Below are 18996 nucleotides of genomic sequence, written 5' to 3'. Positions count from 1 at the left end.
ATATTAGGGCTGTCAGTTTAACACGTTAACTTAATTAATTAGTTATGAAAAAATAACGCGATTAAAATCTTTTAACGCAGTTAACGTGCTGGCCCCGCCCCCAGACCTGTATGTCATCGTACATCATTTCATACAGTTGACTGTTGACAAATATGATGCAGGGCAACAACCATAAATGCTGTTAGGCCCTAAAATTCAAGGTATTGGTGCAAAAAATGCCCCTGTATCAGTTTTTGTCTCATATTTATATAATCCAATATCACATGAGCAGTGAGAGCAATATCACGAGTGCAGATTTTGTCACGAATATCACAAGTTTAAATGTGATTTTATACAACAGTTCAGTAAATAAGAAGTTATATATGTTTTTGTTCAATTTTGCAGAGAACATATTAGCTTGAAAGCCACAGCAGAACTGTTGTGCGTCTCCGAGCAGCACAGCGATGTTTAGTTTCTAAATGAATCCGCGTTTTAAACTAATCGTGTGAACCAATGAATCAAAAACCCATTCATAGACAGAGCCGTTTACTTCATTCCTGAATGTAGCCGTTTGAACGAATTGAATGAAGACATTTACCACCACCTGCTGGCAGAATTAGTTTCTTATTTAGAGTATCATTTTATAAAAAAAATAAAATAATACAAATAAAAAAAAAAAAACATAGTTCCTCCAGAAAATTAAAATTCTGTTGTCATTTGCTCACCCTCATGTCATTTCAAACCTTTCTTTTGTGGAACATAAAAGAAGTTATTTTGAAGACTGTCAGTAACAAAGCTGTTATAGTTATCAATGACTTTCATTGTATGAACAAAAAATGCTGAGATGTTTCTCAGATTATCTTATTTTATGTTCCACAGTTTATAATAGGCCGTTGTAGCCTAAATGTTTGTAATAAATTTTGTTGAATCAAATTAAATATTTCTTTCTAAAGCTACAATTTGTAATGTCTTCTTGATACTTTCTCATTTAACAAAAAAATTGCTTTAAATAATCTTTTGTGGGTATTTTCATAGTCAAATGTATTTTGCGATTAATTACATTAATTAATCAACACATCATGTAATTAATTAATTAAAAATTTTAATCGACTGACAGCCCTATATATATATATATACAGGTGCTGGTCATATAATTAGAATATCATCAAAAAGTTGATTTATTTCACTAATTCCATTCAAAAAGTGAAACTTGTATATTATATTCATTCATTACACACAGACTGATATATTTCAAATGTTTATTTCTTTTAATTACAGCTCATGAAAGTCAAAAATCAGTATCTCAAAATATTAGAATATTACTTAAGACCAATACAAAGAAAGGATTTTTAGAAATCTTGGCCAACTGAAAAGTATGAAAATGAAAAGTATGAGCATGTACAGCACTCAATACTTAGTTGGGGCTCCTTTGCCTGAATTACTGCAGCAATGCGGCGTGGCATGGAGTCGATCAGTCTGTGGCGCTGCTCAGGTGTTATGAGAGCCCAGGTTGCTCTGATAGTGGCCTTCAGCTCATCTGCATTGTTGGGTCTGGTGTCTCTCATCTTCCTCTTGACAATACCCCATAGATTCTCTATGGGGTTCAGGTCAAGCGAGTTTGCTGGCCAATCAAGCACAGTAACACTATGGTCATTGAACCAGCTTTTGGTACCTTTGGCAGTGTGGGCAGGTGCCAAGTCCTGCTGGAAAATGAAATCAGCATCTCCATAAAGCTTGTCAACAGAAGGAAGCATGAAGTGCTCTAAAATTTCCTGGTAGATGGCTGCGTTGACTGTGGACATCAGAAAACACAGTGGACCAACACCAGCAGATGACATGGCAGCCCAAATCATCACTGACTGTGGAAACTTCACACTGGACTTCAAGCAACATGGATTCTGTGCCTCTCCACTCTTCCTTCAGACTCTGGGACCTTGATTTCCAAATGAAATGTAAAATTTACTTTCATCTGAAAAGAGGACTTTGGACCACTGAGCAACAGTCCAGTTCTTTTCTCCACAGCCCAGTTAAGATGCTTCTGGCGTTGTCTCTGGTTCAGAAGTGGCTTGGTAGCCCTTTTCCTGAAGATGTCTGAGCGGTGACTCTTGATGCACTGATTCCAGCTTCAGTTCTCTCCTTGTGAAGCTCTCCCAAGTGTTTGAATCGGCTTTGCTTGACTGTATTCTCAAGCTTGCGGTCATCCCTGTTGCTTGTGCACCTTTTCCTACCCAAATTCTTCCTTCCAGTCAACTTTGCATTTAATATGCTTTGATACAGCACTCTGTAAACAGCCACACCTTTCAGTAATGACCTTCTGTGACTTACCCTCTTTGTGGAGGGTGTCAATGTTCGTCTTCTGGATCATTGCCAAGTCAGCAGTCTTCCCCATTATTGTGGTTTCAAAGAACAAGAGATACCCAGAATTTATACTGTAGGGATGGTCATTTATTCAAACTCAAATGTAAATATTCTAATATTTTGAGATACTGATTTTTGACTTTCATGAGCTGTAAGCTCTAATCATCAAAATTAAAAGAAATAAACATTTGAAATATATCAGTCTGTGTGTAATGAATGAATATAATTGACAAGTTTCACTTTTTGAATGGAATTAGTGAAATAAATCAACTTTTTGATGATATTCTAATTATATGACCAGCACCTGTATATTCCAAATCCAAAGCCATGCAATATATATATTTTTTTACAGATTGAAATTAATGTCATATTCATTGAAGATCTTTGTCATTTTGGAGTTTGACAGACCCAATCCAAATTTCTTCACTCACTCAGTCACTCATTCACACACGCTCATTCACTCTTTTGTCATTCTCCTGACAGGGTTACTGACGTGAACATTAACCAGCCGTCCATCTGTCCCTCTGCTGCTTTATCTGTGTCTCTCATCCTCGTTCTCATTTGCTTTTTCGTTCTCAATTTCTCTCTCAGACAGGACCAGAGTATGGACAGGGCATGAACCCTATTAGCAGACTGGCTCAGATTCAACAGGCCAAAAAGGAGAAGGAGCCCGAATATATGCTGCTTTCAGAGAGAGGGATGCCTCGCCGGAGAGAATTCATCATGCAGGTAAATTTAATGAGAGAGGGAATGAAGAGGTGTAAAGTAAAAGAAAAATTTGAAGGCCGAGAGGGGGTGTGAAGGACAGATGAGTCCTGCACAAACACTGATAACCTCCCACTGTGCAATCTGTCTTAATCAGAAAGACTGTCACCTCCTCCGGCTCTGATTACCACTGACCTTCAGCTCTGTCAAAGTCAGACAGAGACTCTTTTGACACACACATACACATTTGCTCATCCACTCTTGGAAATTTCATCTCATTGCAGAAGTTGATGGATAATTAGTCTTAATTTAGATCATTTAGGTGACAACAGTCATTTTCCCATGTAGGTCCAAGCAAAATTCAAAGCTTAAACACAAAACTTTGTGCAAAATCCTCTGCCTAGCTCAACATGCATGTACATTTATGCCCTTGACCTCTTGCATGAAGGATGCAAATACAAGGTTTGCATGAAAATTGATTATTGACTTGTATTTAAATGTAAAAGAAAATCAACCCATTGTTTTCTGATTGTTCACTGCATCACGTATGCACTTAGCACACATCACATCGTTGGCTGGTGTTCACTGGTTTATTACAGGTCATTAAAACAACAATAACTGTACTGCTGGCTGCCCAGTAAAAAATTAACTTTACCTCATACAGTAAAAATGAAGCCCCCTGTAGCCATAAGAGCGGTGCTTAGTCCCTGTGAACAAAGACGCAAAAATACCAGCAGGATTGGCTCTAAATCACCTCTACATGTGTTTAGAAATCTACTTTTGTTCTCTTGTTTTGGATCAAAGAACAGAAAGAATCATAAATCAGAACTCATGCAACTTATTTGACTTGCGCTTGCTATTGGAGCATTGTGTAGTATTAGTGAATCAGAGCAAAGTATAGAGTGCCATAGATTAGAGTTAAATAGATCAGTATAGATTGGAGTTGAGTACAGTAATATGGAGTAGTGTTAAAAGGGTAGATTTGTATAGAATTGTATGGAGTAGAGTCGATAAGATAGGGTAGTATATAGCAGATGTAGACTATTATAGAACAGTGTCGAAATGGTAAAGTAAATAGGATAGAATAGATTTGTGTAGAGTAGCACATACATAGTTAAATGGACTTGTGTAGACTAGATAGGATGTATTAAGTAGAGTAAACAGGATAGAGTTGAGTTGTATGGAGTAGACTAGTGTAGAGCTATACAGAGTAGAGTATAGCTGTATAGAGTAAAGGCTTATAGAGTAGTATTGAATAGAGTTAACAGGATAGAGTAAATCTGTATAGTGTAGAGTAGGGTAGAAGTGTATAGAGTAAGGTTGAAAGTAATAGAGTAGGGTAGAATATATAGGATGGATTGAGTAGAGTAAGTAGAGGACAGTGTTTTTTGTTAATTTGTACAATTGTTAATTTAAGTAAATTTGTATAGTTTAGAGTTGTATTGAATGATGTAGAGATGTATAGAGTAGGGTAAAGGTGTATAGAGTAAGGTTGAAGTAATAGAGTACGGTAGAATAGATAGAATGGATTGAGTAGAGTAAATAGAGTACAGTGTTTTTTGTTAATTTGTACAAATTTAAGTAAATTTGTATAGTTAAGAGTTGCATAGAGTGGTGTAGAGAATGTATAGAGTAGGGTTGAGGTGAATAGAGCAAGGATAAAGTAATAGAGTAGGATACAATAGATAGGATGGATTGAGTAGAGTAAATAAAGTGAATTTATTTAGTAAATTTGTACAAATTTGTATAGTTGAGAGATGTATAGAGTAGGGTAGAGGTGTATAGAGTAAGGTTGAAGTAATAGGAAATGTGCACACTGCAGGCAAATGTGGCCCAAATCAGATTTTTTTGCTCACATGTGACTCAGATCTGTTTTTATAATGACGGTGCGGACAGCACAAACAATTTTCAATTCCAATTTGAGCCACTTCCACATGTAGTACTAAATCCGATACGGATCAGGTGTTTTGCAATGAGACCGCAGTCTGAACAGTCATATTGGAATTCATGCGACTTTTACGTCACTCTATATCAACATTCGCCACGATTCTGTGCTTATGGGAGTCACAGATTTTGCATACCCAAAGTTATCAAGTTCTGAAAGGTAGTCAGTGGAAGTACAGTGATGTGTCAGAACTCATAAGTATTACAGTCACAAGTCTATATACAAGCGAAACATACTCGTATCACAAAAGTTTCAAAACTCTGCTATCTTCTGTCACATCTTTGACTTTACTTTTCATATTGCCTGCACATAATTTTGCTGGGTTCTTCAGCAGATCACACTATAAATAAACACATAATCCCTTACTTTATGTTCTCCATGTTTACTTCCGTATGACATGTTGCCAAGTCCATGGTTTTCCCTTGGAATTGGGCTTAGTTTTTGCTCTTCCTGTGGGGTTTTTTTCAACTATGTGGGTTGAAACACGTAGTAGCAACCTTACTATTTACCCCCCGGAATGCGATTGGGATAGTTTTGGACTAGTTTTGAGAAGCCATTGGGCGGATTTTGTTGTGAAAACCTGGCAACGCTGTTCGTATTGTTCTTTTGCGCATGGAGTTCAGATTAGAACCATGTTCTGTTCACACTGGAAATCTGATATTGGCCACATTTAAAACAAAAATGTGAACTGCTATACAAAAAAAAATCAGATCTGAGCAAAAATCGTAACTGAGCACTAAGGCTCGCAGTGTGAACGTATAGCCATAGAGTAGGGTAGAATAGTTAAGATGGATCGAGTAGAGTAAATAGAGTAAATTTATTTAGGAAATTTATATAGTTTAGAGTTGTATAGGGTGGTGTAGAGATGTATAGAATAGAGTAGAGGTGTATAGAGTATGGTAGAATAGATGTGAGCAGATCAGGAAAGTATGGTGTGGAGTAGTACATAGTTGAATGGAGTTTTGTAGACTAGATAGGATGAATAGAGTGTAGAGTTGTATGACGTAGAGTGACTTAGAGCTCTATAGAAGAGATAGATAGAATAGATGAGAGCAGATCCGAGTTAAATAGTAGGATTGCATAAAGTAGTACTTAGTTGAATGGAGTTATGTAGACTGGATAGGTTGAGTATGGTAGATTGGATACTATAGAGTAGATTTGTATAGAATAGTGTAGAGTTGTTTGGAGTGGTGTAATTAGGGTGGAGTAGAATATTCTCAGAGTTAATGGAGTTGTGTAAACTAGATAGGATAGGATGTATTGGGGTAGAGACAAAACAATATTTTAGAGCCAAGTAAATTAGCATAAAGTGGAGTAAGTAGTGTCGAATAGAAGGATGGATCAGAATGGAGTGCACAGAAGAGAGCTGACTACTGAAAAAAAAGTTATTTTTCTGCAGGGAGGGATGCCGCAGTATTTCAGCAGCATAAATAGTTCAGTGAACACTGCAGTAAATAAATAAAAAAATCATGTTGAGTCTCATTCTGAATGATCTGTTAGAGGCTCATCCAGCTCTACCACACACATAAACAAGTATCAAGCAGCATCCAAGTTGGAGAAGTTTCTCTTCCCTGTCTCCCGTCCGATAATCCCTTGCTTTAAAGTGCTCTGTGCATCTCTGAGCGCGCGGTAACACAGCCTCTAACTGATTCTCCATGCTCCTTTCACTGTCGCATTAGACTCTGCTTGTGTGTGTTTCTTTTGTGTTGCCCAGTCGCTTCTAAAATTTCCACATTGTTCGCTCTCTGGTCTGTGGGCATCAATACGTGTCTGTTTTCAGGTTTTCAGGCCCACACCATCCTTCCCCACCTGCTGCTTTGCTCCTAATAAATATGAAAAGATGGTTGTCTGAGTTTAGAGACAGTTTTTTGACAACAAAATGTTTTTACCTTTTTTGTTTTTATAATAGCTATTTGAGAGTATAGTGCTACCGATTGGGTGTTGGTTGTGCTTTCTGCCAGATTCAGACTTTTCTTTCATTATTACAGGCAATTTATTTATTTATTATTTTACAGGCAATATAGGCCATTTTTACATTTTAGATACATTATTGTTTCTTATGTTATTAACAATCCCGGTTTTTGTACACTATGTGTGTTTGTTGACAGGTGAAAGTAGGTACCGAGGTGACTACAGGAACTGGACCCAATAAAAAAGTGGCCAAGCGTAATGCTGCTGAGGCCATGCTGCTTCAACTGGGCTACAAGGCGTCTACACCATTACAGAACACTCCAGAAAAGGTCAGTTTCAAACAAAGCTGCTTTGTAATTATTATGCCACAACGAACATGTAATTTAAATGAGACAAAGTAGTTGGCTACACTACAAGCTACTAAGCAATTAAAGCTATTTAAAAAAACAAACAAATTATATTAGGTTGCATTTCACATACTTTCAATATCAAAGATTTATCACAAAATCATGATACTAATTATGTATCTTAGTGTTCATAATTTGGGGATGCATTTTACAATAAAAAATAATAAATAAAGTAAAAATATCTATGAAGTGTATATATAATTATACAAGTACACACACACTAATTAAACCCTAATTAAACACACCTGAACCAGCTAATCAAGGTCTTACTAGGTATACTAGAAACTTCCAGGCAGGTGTGTTGAGGCGAGTTGGAGCTAAACTCTGCAGGACACCGGCAAGTTTGGTGACCCCTGTTTTAGACCCCCATTTTTTCCCCGCCAAGGGAAAAAATGCTAAAATGTTTGAGACTTTTTTTTTTTATACTAATGCCAAAAATGTTAACATTTTTATGAGGTTACTTTGTAGCACATTGACATTTAATTCTGTGTTTTTACAATCTAACAATTCTGTTATGCCAAGTTCACACTGCACGATTTTAGCACGATTTTTCACTCGCCGACAGGTTTTGATAAATCACAGACAAATGCCCAAAATCGGAGGCAAATTGGTGCTCATTCACGCGAGTGACAGTCACGCAGTGTGAATTATCAAAGATGCGATCTGAGAGAATCGCCGACACCCGTGAAATATTTGGCATGCTAAATATCTGGACCTGTCGGTGATTCACAATCCTGCTGCGTGAAATGAGTTCTGACTGAAACATACATCGGCCAATGAGAGAGCAAGGTACAGGGCAGCGGGAAGTTCAGCGTGGACTTTTTTTTCTTTCTTCAATACAAACAACGTGGCAATATCAGTACATTTTTGCATTAGAATATACAGAACAAGTACAATAAGATATATATAGTCTAAATATAGCCTATATATATATATATATATATATATATATATATATATAAAAGGGGTTAGGGTTTTTCCTGTAAATAATATTCTTCTATAAAGGACAAAAGATTTATTGCATTTTTCTTTTTTATCACTTTAAGGGCTTTTGTAGGCTATAAGAAATAAACTCATTATAAAATGCTCAAAACATTTGTTTCACTTTCAAGTAGCCTGTTAGATTTGTGTAGGCTATATATATATATATATATATATATATATAAGTCTTTTTTGTTAATTATTGTATGTTCATGGGGGACTTTTTACAGACCATAATATCAGCGTGATCTTGCGTATTCTCGTGTGCATTTGGCTGTAGTTTGTGGATCAGACAGAGTTGTCGTCGGCGATTCTTCTTCTTGTAAAGTCATGCAGTGTGTAACCTCTTGTCGCCGATCCATCATGCAATGTGAACACAGCAGCAACTGACTGCTACCCCACATAGTCGTGCAGTGTGAAAACAACGGTGATCCGACAACTTTGAAAATCATGCAGTGTGAACTCGGCATCAGTTGTCTTTCTTTTAACGAGTTAATTATCCCATTTTGCCTCCACATTCAGTATGAACAGCGTAGCAGGGATATTAATGAGAGAGTATGTGAATGTATACGTTTGTATCATCACGCTGCTTCCTGTTTCGGGGCGCACAACCTTAATCTTTAAATCTCCCATCTACTTAGTCTTTGCAAGTTAGTGACGCTTATGTCGTGATGTCTCAATTTGGTAGTGATTCTCCCTTTCTAATGGAAACAAGGGAAAGCGACTTGTCTGACACGCATGAAAAGGGGTTTGCTAAACCGGCCCTCTTTTTCTCTCTCTCCATTTCTTCCCGCTCCTCTATTATCTTAACATTGGCCACAGATGGACAACAAAGGCTGGAATGGACAAAGGGCTGCTTTTCCTGAAACAACGACCAACAGTAAGTGTTTTTCTCTTCGTCTGTGTTCCCCGGTGTAGGTGATGCCGGGCCGTTTAATCTATCTGACTGATTAATAAGAAACCGAGTCGGCTCAATCACGAACTCGCTTCTATGGAGAGCCTGTGAATTCCTCCTATTCACGCAGACTTATGTGCTTTCCCAGGGGGTCTGTGAGACCACAGTATTACACACTCACACACACATTAACCACCCAAACACTATTCCAGGGTACAACCGTAGTCTTCCAGACGGGTTTGCAGACACACAAACATATCCATTTTCATGCCATGCTCGACTAGGAGTTCTGCGGATCTCTTTTAGGACCGAAGTTCTGAGAAATAAGGTCTCCATTAGGTCTTCAAATGATCCCACTGTGTCAAAGAACTTTTAATGGATGCTCTGTTTAGCAGCTGTTTACATTTCCTACAAAATCACATAATGATGCAAGTCATTGAACTATGTTATAATGACCATTAATGTCTGTTTTAGTTAGGTTATGTACTACATAACATATAGATACCCAATTAGCCTAATAGCTTATATACTATGCATGCACTTACCTTAAATGTAATAACCATTTTTAATGTAATTACATAAATGTTAAAAGTCCAAACAGTTCGGTTAATAAATATGTTAACTGTTAATAATAAATATGTTTAACCACTATTGGGACATCAGAGCCAGTGGTAAATTCCAGAAGATCTGGCCGAGGTGAGGAGCTCTCGGCGGGTTCATGAGCGCTGAACGGCTGCTGAGGGCCTGGAGCTCACATCTTCAAAAACGTCAACGCAAATTTTCAAATAAACATTATCTTTATTAACAAACTGCATATTTGAGGTCTAAACAAGTACATTCTCCCCTAAAAACTCTTAAAGCTACATTCCGTGACACAAAAACAGTATTATTTGTAAACATTATAGTTTGCCATGACCCTCCCTATGAGAAATACTGCAGGCGGAGTGATACAAATGGCGAAATGGTTGGAGTTCCGATATCTCTTAAATATCGCACTCCTCTCAGCCAATCAGATTCGAGGACCAGAAAGAACTGTTGTATAATTAGCATTACATCACTAGCTCAAAAAGTGGATCCTCTGCAGCGAATGTGTGCTGTCAGAATGAGAGTAATCACAATAATCCTCAAATAAAAAGCTATGTGTTTGTAAGAAACAACTGACTTATTTGTTTAGAATTCATTTAAACTGTTTATGTTTGCTGTGCATATTTCTCACCTGATTCAGACGAGACGACTTATTTTTTACTGGAGAAAGCACTGTTGTGGATAGAGGACTCTTGCCAGAAACAGTTTGAAGTTAAACCCATCTTAATGATAAATTGTGTGAATTATTGTGATATTTTAATCGCTCTCTTTCTGACGGCACCCATTCACTGCAGAGGATCCATTGGCGAGTAAGTCATGTAATGCTGAATTTCTCCAAATCTGTTCAGATGGAGAAACAAAGTCCTCTACATACTGGATGGCTTACTGATAACTGTTCTTTTCGTCTATTATTATTTGTTTTATTATTTACTATATAGTAAGCAGTTCTATACATATTTGAAACTGACATTGTTAGTGTGTACTTCCTGATTTCAAGGAAGGACCCAATTTCTCACAACATCGGCCCATGATTCCCAGGTCTGACTTTGAGAGATGAGAAATGATGTAACTGGCAACGTTCCTGCATAGCCTGCCTGCAAACAAACATAGCACATCTCTGTCTTTGTTTATGAGCTTTGCCAATGTATTTTAACATCCTAAGTAATTCAAATCACTGTCTTATGCAATCACAAGCTGCTTTGATGTGGTTAGAAGTTGTGTAATGAATAAAAATCATAGCTATCAATTCACACATATGATATTTGTAAATAAAATCATTTTAGACAGATGGAGAAAACAAACAGAATTAAGACATACACAGAGTGTCTGTCAATTGAGCATCTCTGTAAACAGCCTTGTGATTATAATGGCAGCGATCTAGTTTTGGTTTGCGTCAGTCTTGCCAGACTGAGTTGTAGTTGTTGTTGTGAACTTGTGGACATTATTACACCCCTGGCCTCTGGCATTATTGGGTCCTGATTCAATTTTTCCAGACCAGTTTTTTTTTTTTTTTCTGCTATGGAAATATGCAGATCTGGCACTACTTGGCACTTGAGTTTAGGATTATATGAAATTGCATGATAGAAAACAATTTAAACCATTGTCAAATGCTAAAACAGCCCTAACAGTAATGAAGGTAGCAGAAATGGTAAAGCAGAGTGATATGACCAGCATCCTCGTGTAAACAACTTCAGTGAGTTTTCAATGACCGCATTGTGTAATTAAGCCATTTTGTTGCTTGATTTGAAGCAGTGTTTGACAACTGTTTTGGATGAATCTATGAAAACAACAGCTTCTCTAAATCATCTCTAAATCAGGTCACTCGTGGTCTAATGTTGGAGCATATTTGACCCAACTATGTTGTGACATTCCTGGAACTTGCACACATGCTGACGAAAGCTCTTGGCTGCTGGAAAAACCTTTATTATAGTGCTTGCGGCAAGCAGTTCATTTTCTTTCTTACAATTCTATAGTTAATTCAGCTTGAACCACTTAACATACTGTAACAAACTACATTCAAACGTTTTCTAAATAATTTCTGCTGTCTGTTGTCTGTCCTTAAAATACTTTTTTTTTTTTTTTTTAAAGAAATGGAAGTTTAAAATTAGGAGAGAAAAGCTTAATTTAGAATATGTTGTTTAGAATTTCTCCTTGACTTACATCATTGTAGTATTTGCAAACTAAATTTTGGGTTCAGTTCAAGTTGGACTCAATCAGTAGCAAAATCCTTTGTCCCTCTTTTTATTAAAAACAGTAAAAATATGAGTTCTAGCGAGGCACTTAGTATGAACGTAGATGGGGTCATTTTGTAAGCGTTAAAACACTTAGCCATGTAAAATCTTGATTTTTGCTTTTTGTAAAGATTGTTTGCGCTAATCAGCATTATGCCACAAATGTTGATTGGGCTTAGATTTAATCACGTACATTGGTCCCACATTAATCAATTAAGTTCAACAAACATAATTATATTGCAGAATTTCAACATCATGGAATGAAGTCATTTTTAAGTGACCCAATTAGGTAGGCTCAAAATGATTTCATATGGTTCCCTGGCAGGATTAATTAATCCAATTTCATATATTGAATGAATTAAAAGATGTGTAATTGAAATGCTTCTAATTATTCCAACATAATTGAACATAATGTCAACATAACATTAAACAACATCAAGTCTCCCCCTTTTCTCATATTGCTCAAAAACACGCACTTAATTTCATCAATTGTTACTCTCATCGTTAAGTTCCAAGTAAAGCATCCTGGGAACGACAGTTTCAGCAAAAATAATTTTCAAGTACTTGATTACTTGGTTAACATTCACCCTAAATAACTGAATCTAGTAGAATGGATATTTTTATTGAAATACATTAATCGAAAGCAAAGAAATCAAGATGAAAAGAGAAACAGTTTTTGATTGAAGAAATGGAAAACATATGCAATGGCAACAAAAACTGTATGGTTTCCCACATTCTTTAAAATATCTTCTATTGTGTTCAACGGAAGAAAGAAATTCATACAGGTTTGGAACAACTTCTGGGTGAGTAAGTGATGACTGAAATTTAATATTTGGATGAACTATCCATTTAACTTGTTAATTCTAAAATATTCCTTTAAAGGGATAGTTCACCCAAAAATGAAAATTCTGTCATTAATTACTCACCCTCATGTCGTTCCACATCTGTAAGACCTTTCTTCGTCTTTAGAACACAAATTAAGATATTTTTGATGAAATCTAAGAGCTTTCTGACCCTCCATAGACAGCAAGGGTCCTACCACGGTCAAGGCACAGAAAGGTACCAAGAACATTGACAAAACAGTCCATGTGACATCAGTGGTTCAACCGTAATTTTATGAAGCAAATACCACAAAGCATGAGTGTGCTTTGATCTGCACATAAACAACGCAAGCGCGTGGTGCTGCTGATGTAGAACATGCATGCATCGTAATATTTTCCAAAATGGAGCTAGGGTGACACGGAGGAGAAGAATTGTCGTTTTTTTTTTTTGCACAACAAAAAGTATTCCTGTAGTGTCATAAAATTACGGTTGAACCACTGATGTTACATGGACTATTTTGTCGATGTTTTTGGTACCTTTCTGGACCTTGAACGTGGTAGGAGCCTTGCTGTCTATGCAGGGTCAGTAAGCTCTCGGATTCATAAAAAATATCTTAATAAGTGTTCCAAAGACAAACGAAGGTCTTACGGGTTTGGAACGACATGAGGGGGAGTAATCAATGACAGAATTTGCATTTTTGAGTGAACTATCCCTTTAAGCTTCTGTTTTTTGTTGACATCTGTTTCAGTGCTGAATCGGTCTTTGTACATAATATGCTGCATCTGAAGATGCATTTTTGAATGCTGCACCAATGCAGCATAAATTTTTCAAGTTAAAACACAATTATCCATCTCTCTCCTCATCTGTCTGTTTTTCTTTTGGCCTTTGCTCTGTTTTGGAGAGGATCCATTCTCCAGCTCAGCTTTATCGCGCTGGTGTTGTTAGACTCCATCTATCTCCTAATTGACTTCACAGACTTTCTCAACCGTAGAGTCTTTAATGTCAGAATAATGCTGGTTAATTTACGGTTCCTGAGATCTGCCAGGGAGAGAATCAGTGTCTCTAAGGGGTGTAAACTCAATTCAGAGCAGATGTACATGTCAGTGACCTGCGAACCAAGTTTTTCCTTTCCACCCTTGTGAACACAGAACCAGGTTCTCTAAAGCAGATTTATGGTACCTTGTCCATCGCTGCTAAGTGTGCAGATTTATATCAGCTACATTTTGATTATGCAAGAGCTATGATTTAAATCCTTAGCTCTGCATTCTTGGGTGTTTCTTGAACTGTGCACATTTTTAGCCATGTGGACTCTCTAAAAACACAGTTTCACACTAGTTGTCCAAAAGTGTGCACATGCATCAAAGGAGAATTTTGTCAATGTTATATTTTTTGATCATTTTCACCACATCTCAAATTGTGTGTTTAATTGTGTTCTAAAGTGGAAATTGTATTTTAAACTTTTTTTGGAATAAGATGGCTAGATAATTTCTTAGCTAAGATTTCATGAATCCCAAATACAATTAAATAATATTTACACATTTTGCATCATCAAAGTTTCAGTTTGGAAATGATCCACAATAATAATATTCTGCTTACTAGTGATATTTACCTTGATTTTTTTATTTGTTTCTTGTATTTCATCACTTATACCGTTTTCTCTTTGTTAAACAAGTACACAAAATTAATTAGGGCAAACTTGTCAACTTATTGATTTTTGTGCCACATAACTTGTTTTGTGAAATGCCCCCCCCCCACATTTGTCTCATTGCATAATGAAAAATGCAAGTTGTCGCATGACGATTTAAAAAAATGGTACATTGCCTCTTTTCCTTGTTGATATCAAATGTGCAGATTTATATCAGATATATATTCCCAGTGGGAACTTCAAACTGCTGGTTTTCATTGACATTCTCACTCAGCTTTGTAAATATGGATATAAATGGTTTGTTACCATTTTTTGGTACTGGATATTTTTATGATGGATTTTCATGTTTTTAATTTGCTAAATTTTGGCACAAGGATAAAAGTTTCCAAGAAAGTTTTAATTTGTCACTTTTACTTTGCAAAAAAGTGGAAATGTGTTCGTTTTAATAAAAATCAACCTTAAAGGTTTAAAAGTGCCTGTAGCACCCTCATACCTTATTGCTGACATATAGAGCTAAATGCCCAGGGTTGGATCCCTCTCAAGAGTGTAATGGTACAAAATGAGCAAGACTTTGAAACAAAAATAAAATGTAGTCAAAATTGCACATTGAGTCACGTCCGGCACAACCGTATGGTCTCAGGGCTCATGTAACATGCTGTATTTAAAGTAACAAGACAATGTGTCAGGCATTATTAATCAATTTCCTGCACTGGTATCCTACAAGTTTGAGCTTTAATCCCATGATGCATTCTTCTGAATGTACAATCCCATGGAGATACATGGCATATGTGTTATAATTTGTGTGTGGAGTAATAAACGGATGAAGGAAATGAGGCAGGAGGGATGGATTAAGGGACGTATGGGAGGTCTCAGCGTTGCGTTATGTCCCAGAAAAGCAACACATCTTCTTAATTGAGGTTTTTTATTCCCACACGATCTTAGAAGTCCAAAAAAACACAAGATCGCCATTCTAGATAAGCATTTCAGCAGCTTTTCGTCAGCAAAGTGGCCATAATTTATTTCTTGATGTTTTTTCGTGAGTGTGCGTGTGAGAAAGAGTCTGTTTGTGTGTTAAAAAGGGAAGAAGTAGAGCAGGATTCCACGAAAACTGAATGTGAGTGTGAGTGAGACGGCGCTTTGCTCGTGTGTGTACGAATATGTCAGTGTGTTAGTGTTTAGTGTCTTGGAGCATTGCTTCATCGTGTTGATTTACAGTTGGGCCTTGTGTGTTATCTGTTTTAAATCACAGCTTGGGCCATGAGCTGGCCAATCTCCAGCCCACCATTCTCAAATTCAGCCCATTATACTGGGTGGAACCTGTTGGAACGGGGAAAGAGAGAGAGAAGGGGGAAAAAGAACGAGAACTGAGGGTGCCGATGGGGTGGTGGTATTGTTTATGTGCTTTTTGTCGTAATTCCCAAATTGATGTCATTCTGGCTCACACCTCTCGTTTTATACCATGTTAAGTATGCATTTTTCTCTGGATGCTGATTTGTGTAATGCAAAATGCAAGTTGTCGTGTAAGATTTTAAAAATTCAATGTCTGTTGCCTTCTTTGCCAGTCAGCCTTGTTGAAATGGCCGATGGGAACTCCAAACTGCTGGTTTTCATTTACATTCTCTCTCCGTGAATTAAAGGGTTGCGTCAACGGCACACTGCAGCGCTTAGAGGAACTGCCTATTTACATTTCTCACAATTTTCTGGGATAATATTTACCAGTTTTATGGCCCGAACACTAAGTTAAATCAGTTGTTGCTTGTTCTGGGTTGTCAGAAATTGTGGAGAACAGCCGGCTGCTTTTGGAAACTTCATTTAGGACAGCAAACGCAAACAGGAAGCAGAATCTGTGCACAGATGAGGACGTTCACTGCAGCTGCTCTGTTCCTCTCCTCTCTTGTTGTCACTGTGTACTGGCTTCTGTGAAGAAGAATTTGGCGTTTTGTCAGTGTCTGTCAACTTGAAAGTCGTTTATAATGCTGTAATCTACATATAAAAATGACAAAACTTACTTTTAACAGATGTTTAAAATACACACACTTTCTCTTTTGGGGAAAATACCCCACTATTTTATCATCGATCAGGTGAAAATCATAAGTCAGATCACTCAGAAAAGCATAGTTCATCTGTATTATTTTATTTATTCTTTTGTTTTTATTATTAATATGTGACCACAAAACCAGTTTCAAAGTTTAGATTCATACAACGTCTGAAACATCTGACTTATACAGCATCAAAGCTGAATAAATAAGCTTTCCATTGATATATAGTTTGCTAGGATTGGACAATATTTGGCCGAGATGCAACTAATTGAATATCTGGAATCTGAGGGTGCAAAAAAAAATCAAAATATTGAGAAAATCACCTTTAAAGTTGTCCAAATGAAGTTCTTGGCACTGCATATTACTAATCAAAAATGAAGTTTTGATATATTTACGGTAGGAAATTTACAAAATATCTTCAGTGGAACATGATCTTTACTTAACGTCCTAATGATTTTTGGCATAAAAGAAAAATTAATAATTTTGACCCATACCATGTATTTTTGGCTATTGCTACAAATATACCCCAGCGACTTAAGACTGGTTTTGTGGTCCACGGTCACATATAGTTTGAACCATTCAAAAGCTTGGGGTCAGTACGTTTTTTTTTAATGTTTTTGAAAGATATCTCTTATGTCTGCATTCATTTGGTTAAAAATACAGTAAAAACAGCAATATTGTAAAATATTATTAAAATTTTAAGCAGCCATTACTCCTGTCTTCAGTATTACATGATCCTATGGAAATCATTATAATATGCTGATTTGGTGCATAAGAAACATTTCTTATTATAACTCTTAAAAAATGGTTGTGTTGCTTAATATTTTTGTGGAAACCGACTTTTCAGGATTTTTTGATGATTAGAAAGTTTAAAAGAACAGTGTTTATTAAAAATATTAGTCTTTAAAACAAAACAAAACAAAACAAAAAAACGCCATGGAGCTCACATCACCCAAAACGTTGAAGCAAATTTTCAAATAGACGTTATATTTATTAACAAATACACTATTATTTATAAAATTACAGTGGATTTGGGCATCCACCATGGCACTCACAATACTGCAGGCGGAGTGAAACGGTTGGAGTTCTGATATAACTTGAATATCGCACTCCTCTGAGCCAATCAGATTCGAGGACCAGAAAGAATTTTTGTGTTGTGTATATATATTAGTTTTTATTAATACTTTTTTCAGCAAGGACAGAATAAATTGTATTAATGAATAAATATTTAACGTAAATGTAATAATTTATTCATTTATCCATTTTAGTAATTTTTTTAAAATTTGTATTTATTTTATCATTTATTTTATGACTTTTTCAATATTAAGAATAGAAACGTGCCCACAGCTGAGCAATTTCCGTGTGTCTTTTTATATCCATATATAGCACAAAAAGGAATTCTTCACCTCTCCCCGGATGTGTATCAAGAAATGGAAGCGAGCCGGAATAAGGGAGTCCCCGGTGCCCCTGGAAACTACCTGACACCCAAAGACATTGGCCAAGGGTCCACAGCACCATTCTACACCCCGTCGGTGGGCAACACCGCTACCATCGCAAGAGAGCTGCTGCTGAGCGGAACTTCGCCCACCGCTGAGGCCCTGATCTTGAAGGGAAAAGCACCTGCTTTGGCCTGTGGCTCCATCCAGCCTTCCCAGCAGCTGGAGTACTTAGCCCACATTCAAGGCTTCCAGGTATGGAATAAATGAAGTGATTTTACAGATCTGTTTATCTCTCGCGCTCGCTCTCCTCTGCTAGCTCTACCCAGAGAAGCAGACCTCAAATTTCATAACATCTCTTGCGGAGCCTAAAATTGATCTGCTTGGCTTGCACTGTTCGTCCATCTGGATGAGACTGCGGAAATGTGGAAGTGCCTGCTTCTGTCATTGATGTTCCTACAGGCCAGGGTAGTCATTTCTCACAGTTACATTTCCCTTTTCCTGTCTGTATACCATTGCAGACAAAGGATAACAACCTGTCTTTGGCTGATTTGTCTTCCACGACTCCGTTTGTCCTAGGGCTGCATTATAATTGTTATATTATAATAAATATTATAATTAAAGGGGTGGTTGATTGTTTTTTTTTTTAGGCTTGATTGTGTCTATGGGGTGCAGTCTAACATGTGTTAATGCTTCGTTTTTAAAAAAACACATTATTTTTCACATAATTGGCTAAACTGCCTCTAGTGCGCGTCTAAACGTCCCGCCCCTCACTTCAGCGGCATGTGCTCCGGTTGTATTGTAAACAATGGCGTCGTCTATATTTCTTATCAATTTGAGCCCGATTTAGACGCAGAGGATATTAGTGAAGAGGATTTTGAATCCATTAGAATCGTTAGAAGACAGAATCGCAATTCATATATGAATAGATTTTTACGTGCACCCCTAGTTTTTTTCTTCTTCTTCTCTAGAGCAGTGCAGCATGGCCTCGCCCCCTTCCTTACATGTTCCCGAGGGCCGGGTTTATCTGGGTCCGTGACGTATCAGACTTTGCAGA

The 18996-nt window shown here is 37.0% G+C and overlaps 1 protein-coding gene across 2 annotated transcripts in view; it reads left to right on the top strand.

The window, feature by feature from the left end:
- The window catches only part of stau2 (staufen double-stranded RNA binding protein 2), a 140241-nt gene that overhangs the window by 59901 nt on the left and 61344 nt on the right, over window positions 1-18996 (top strand). For both annotated transcript variants that reach the window (XM_058765174.1, XM_058765175.1), the window contains exons 9-12: window positions 2929-3066; window positions 7096-7227; window positions 9109-9166; window positions 17890-18194. In XM_058765174.1, coding sequence (XP_058621157.1) covers window positions 2929-3066; window positions 7096-7227; window positions 9109-9166; window positions 17890-18194 — 633 coding nt within the window. The remainder of the gene's footprint in view (window positions 1-2928; window positions 3067-7095; window positions 7228-9108; window positions 9167-17889; window positions 18195-18996) is intronic.

This window comes from Onychostoma macrolepis, chromosome 24 (genome assembly GCF_012432095.1).
Source record: "Onychostoma macrolepis isolate SWU-2019 chromosome 24, ASM1243209v1, whole genome shotgun sequence".
NCBI classification, from domain to species: domain Eukaryota; kingdom Metazoa; phylum Chordata; class Actinopteri; order Cypriniformes; family Cyprinidae; genus Onychostoma; species Onychostoma macrolepis.
This window is presented reverse-complemented; position numbering and strand designations above follow the sequence as displayed.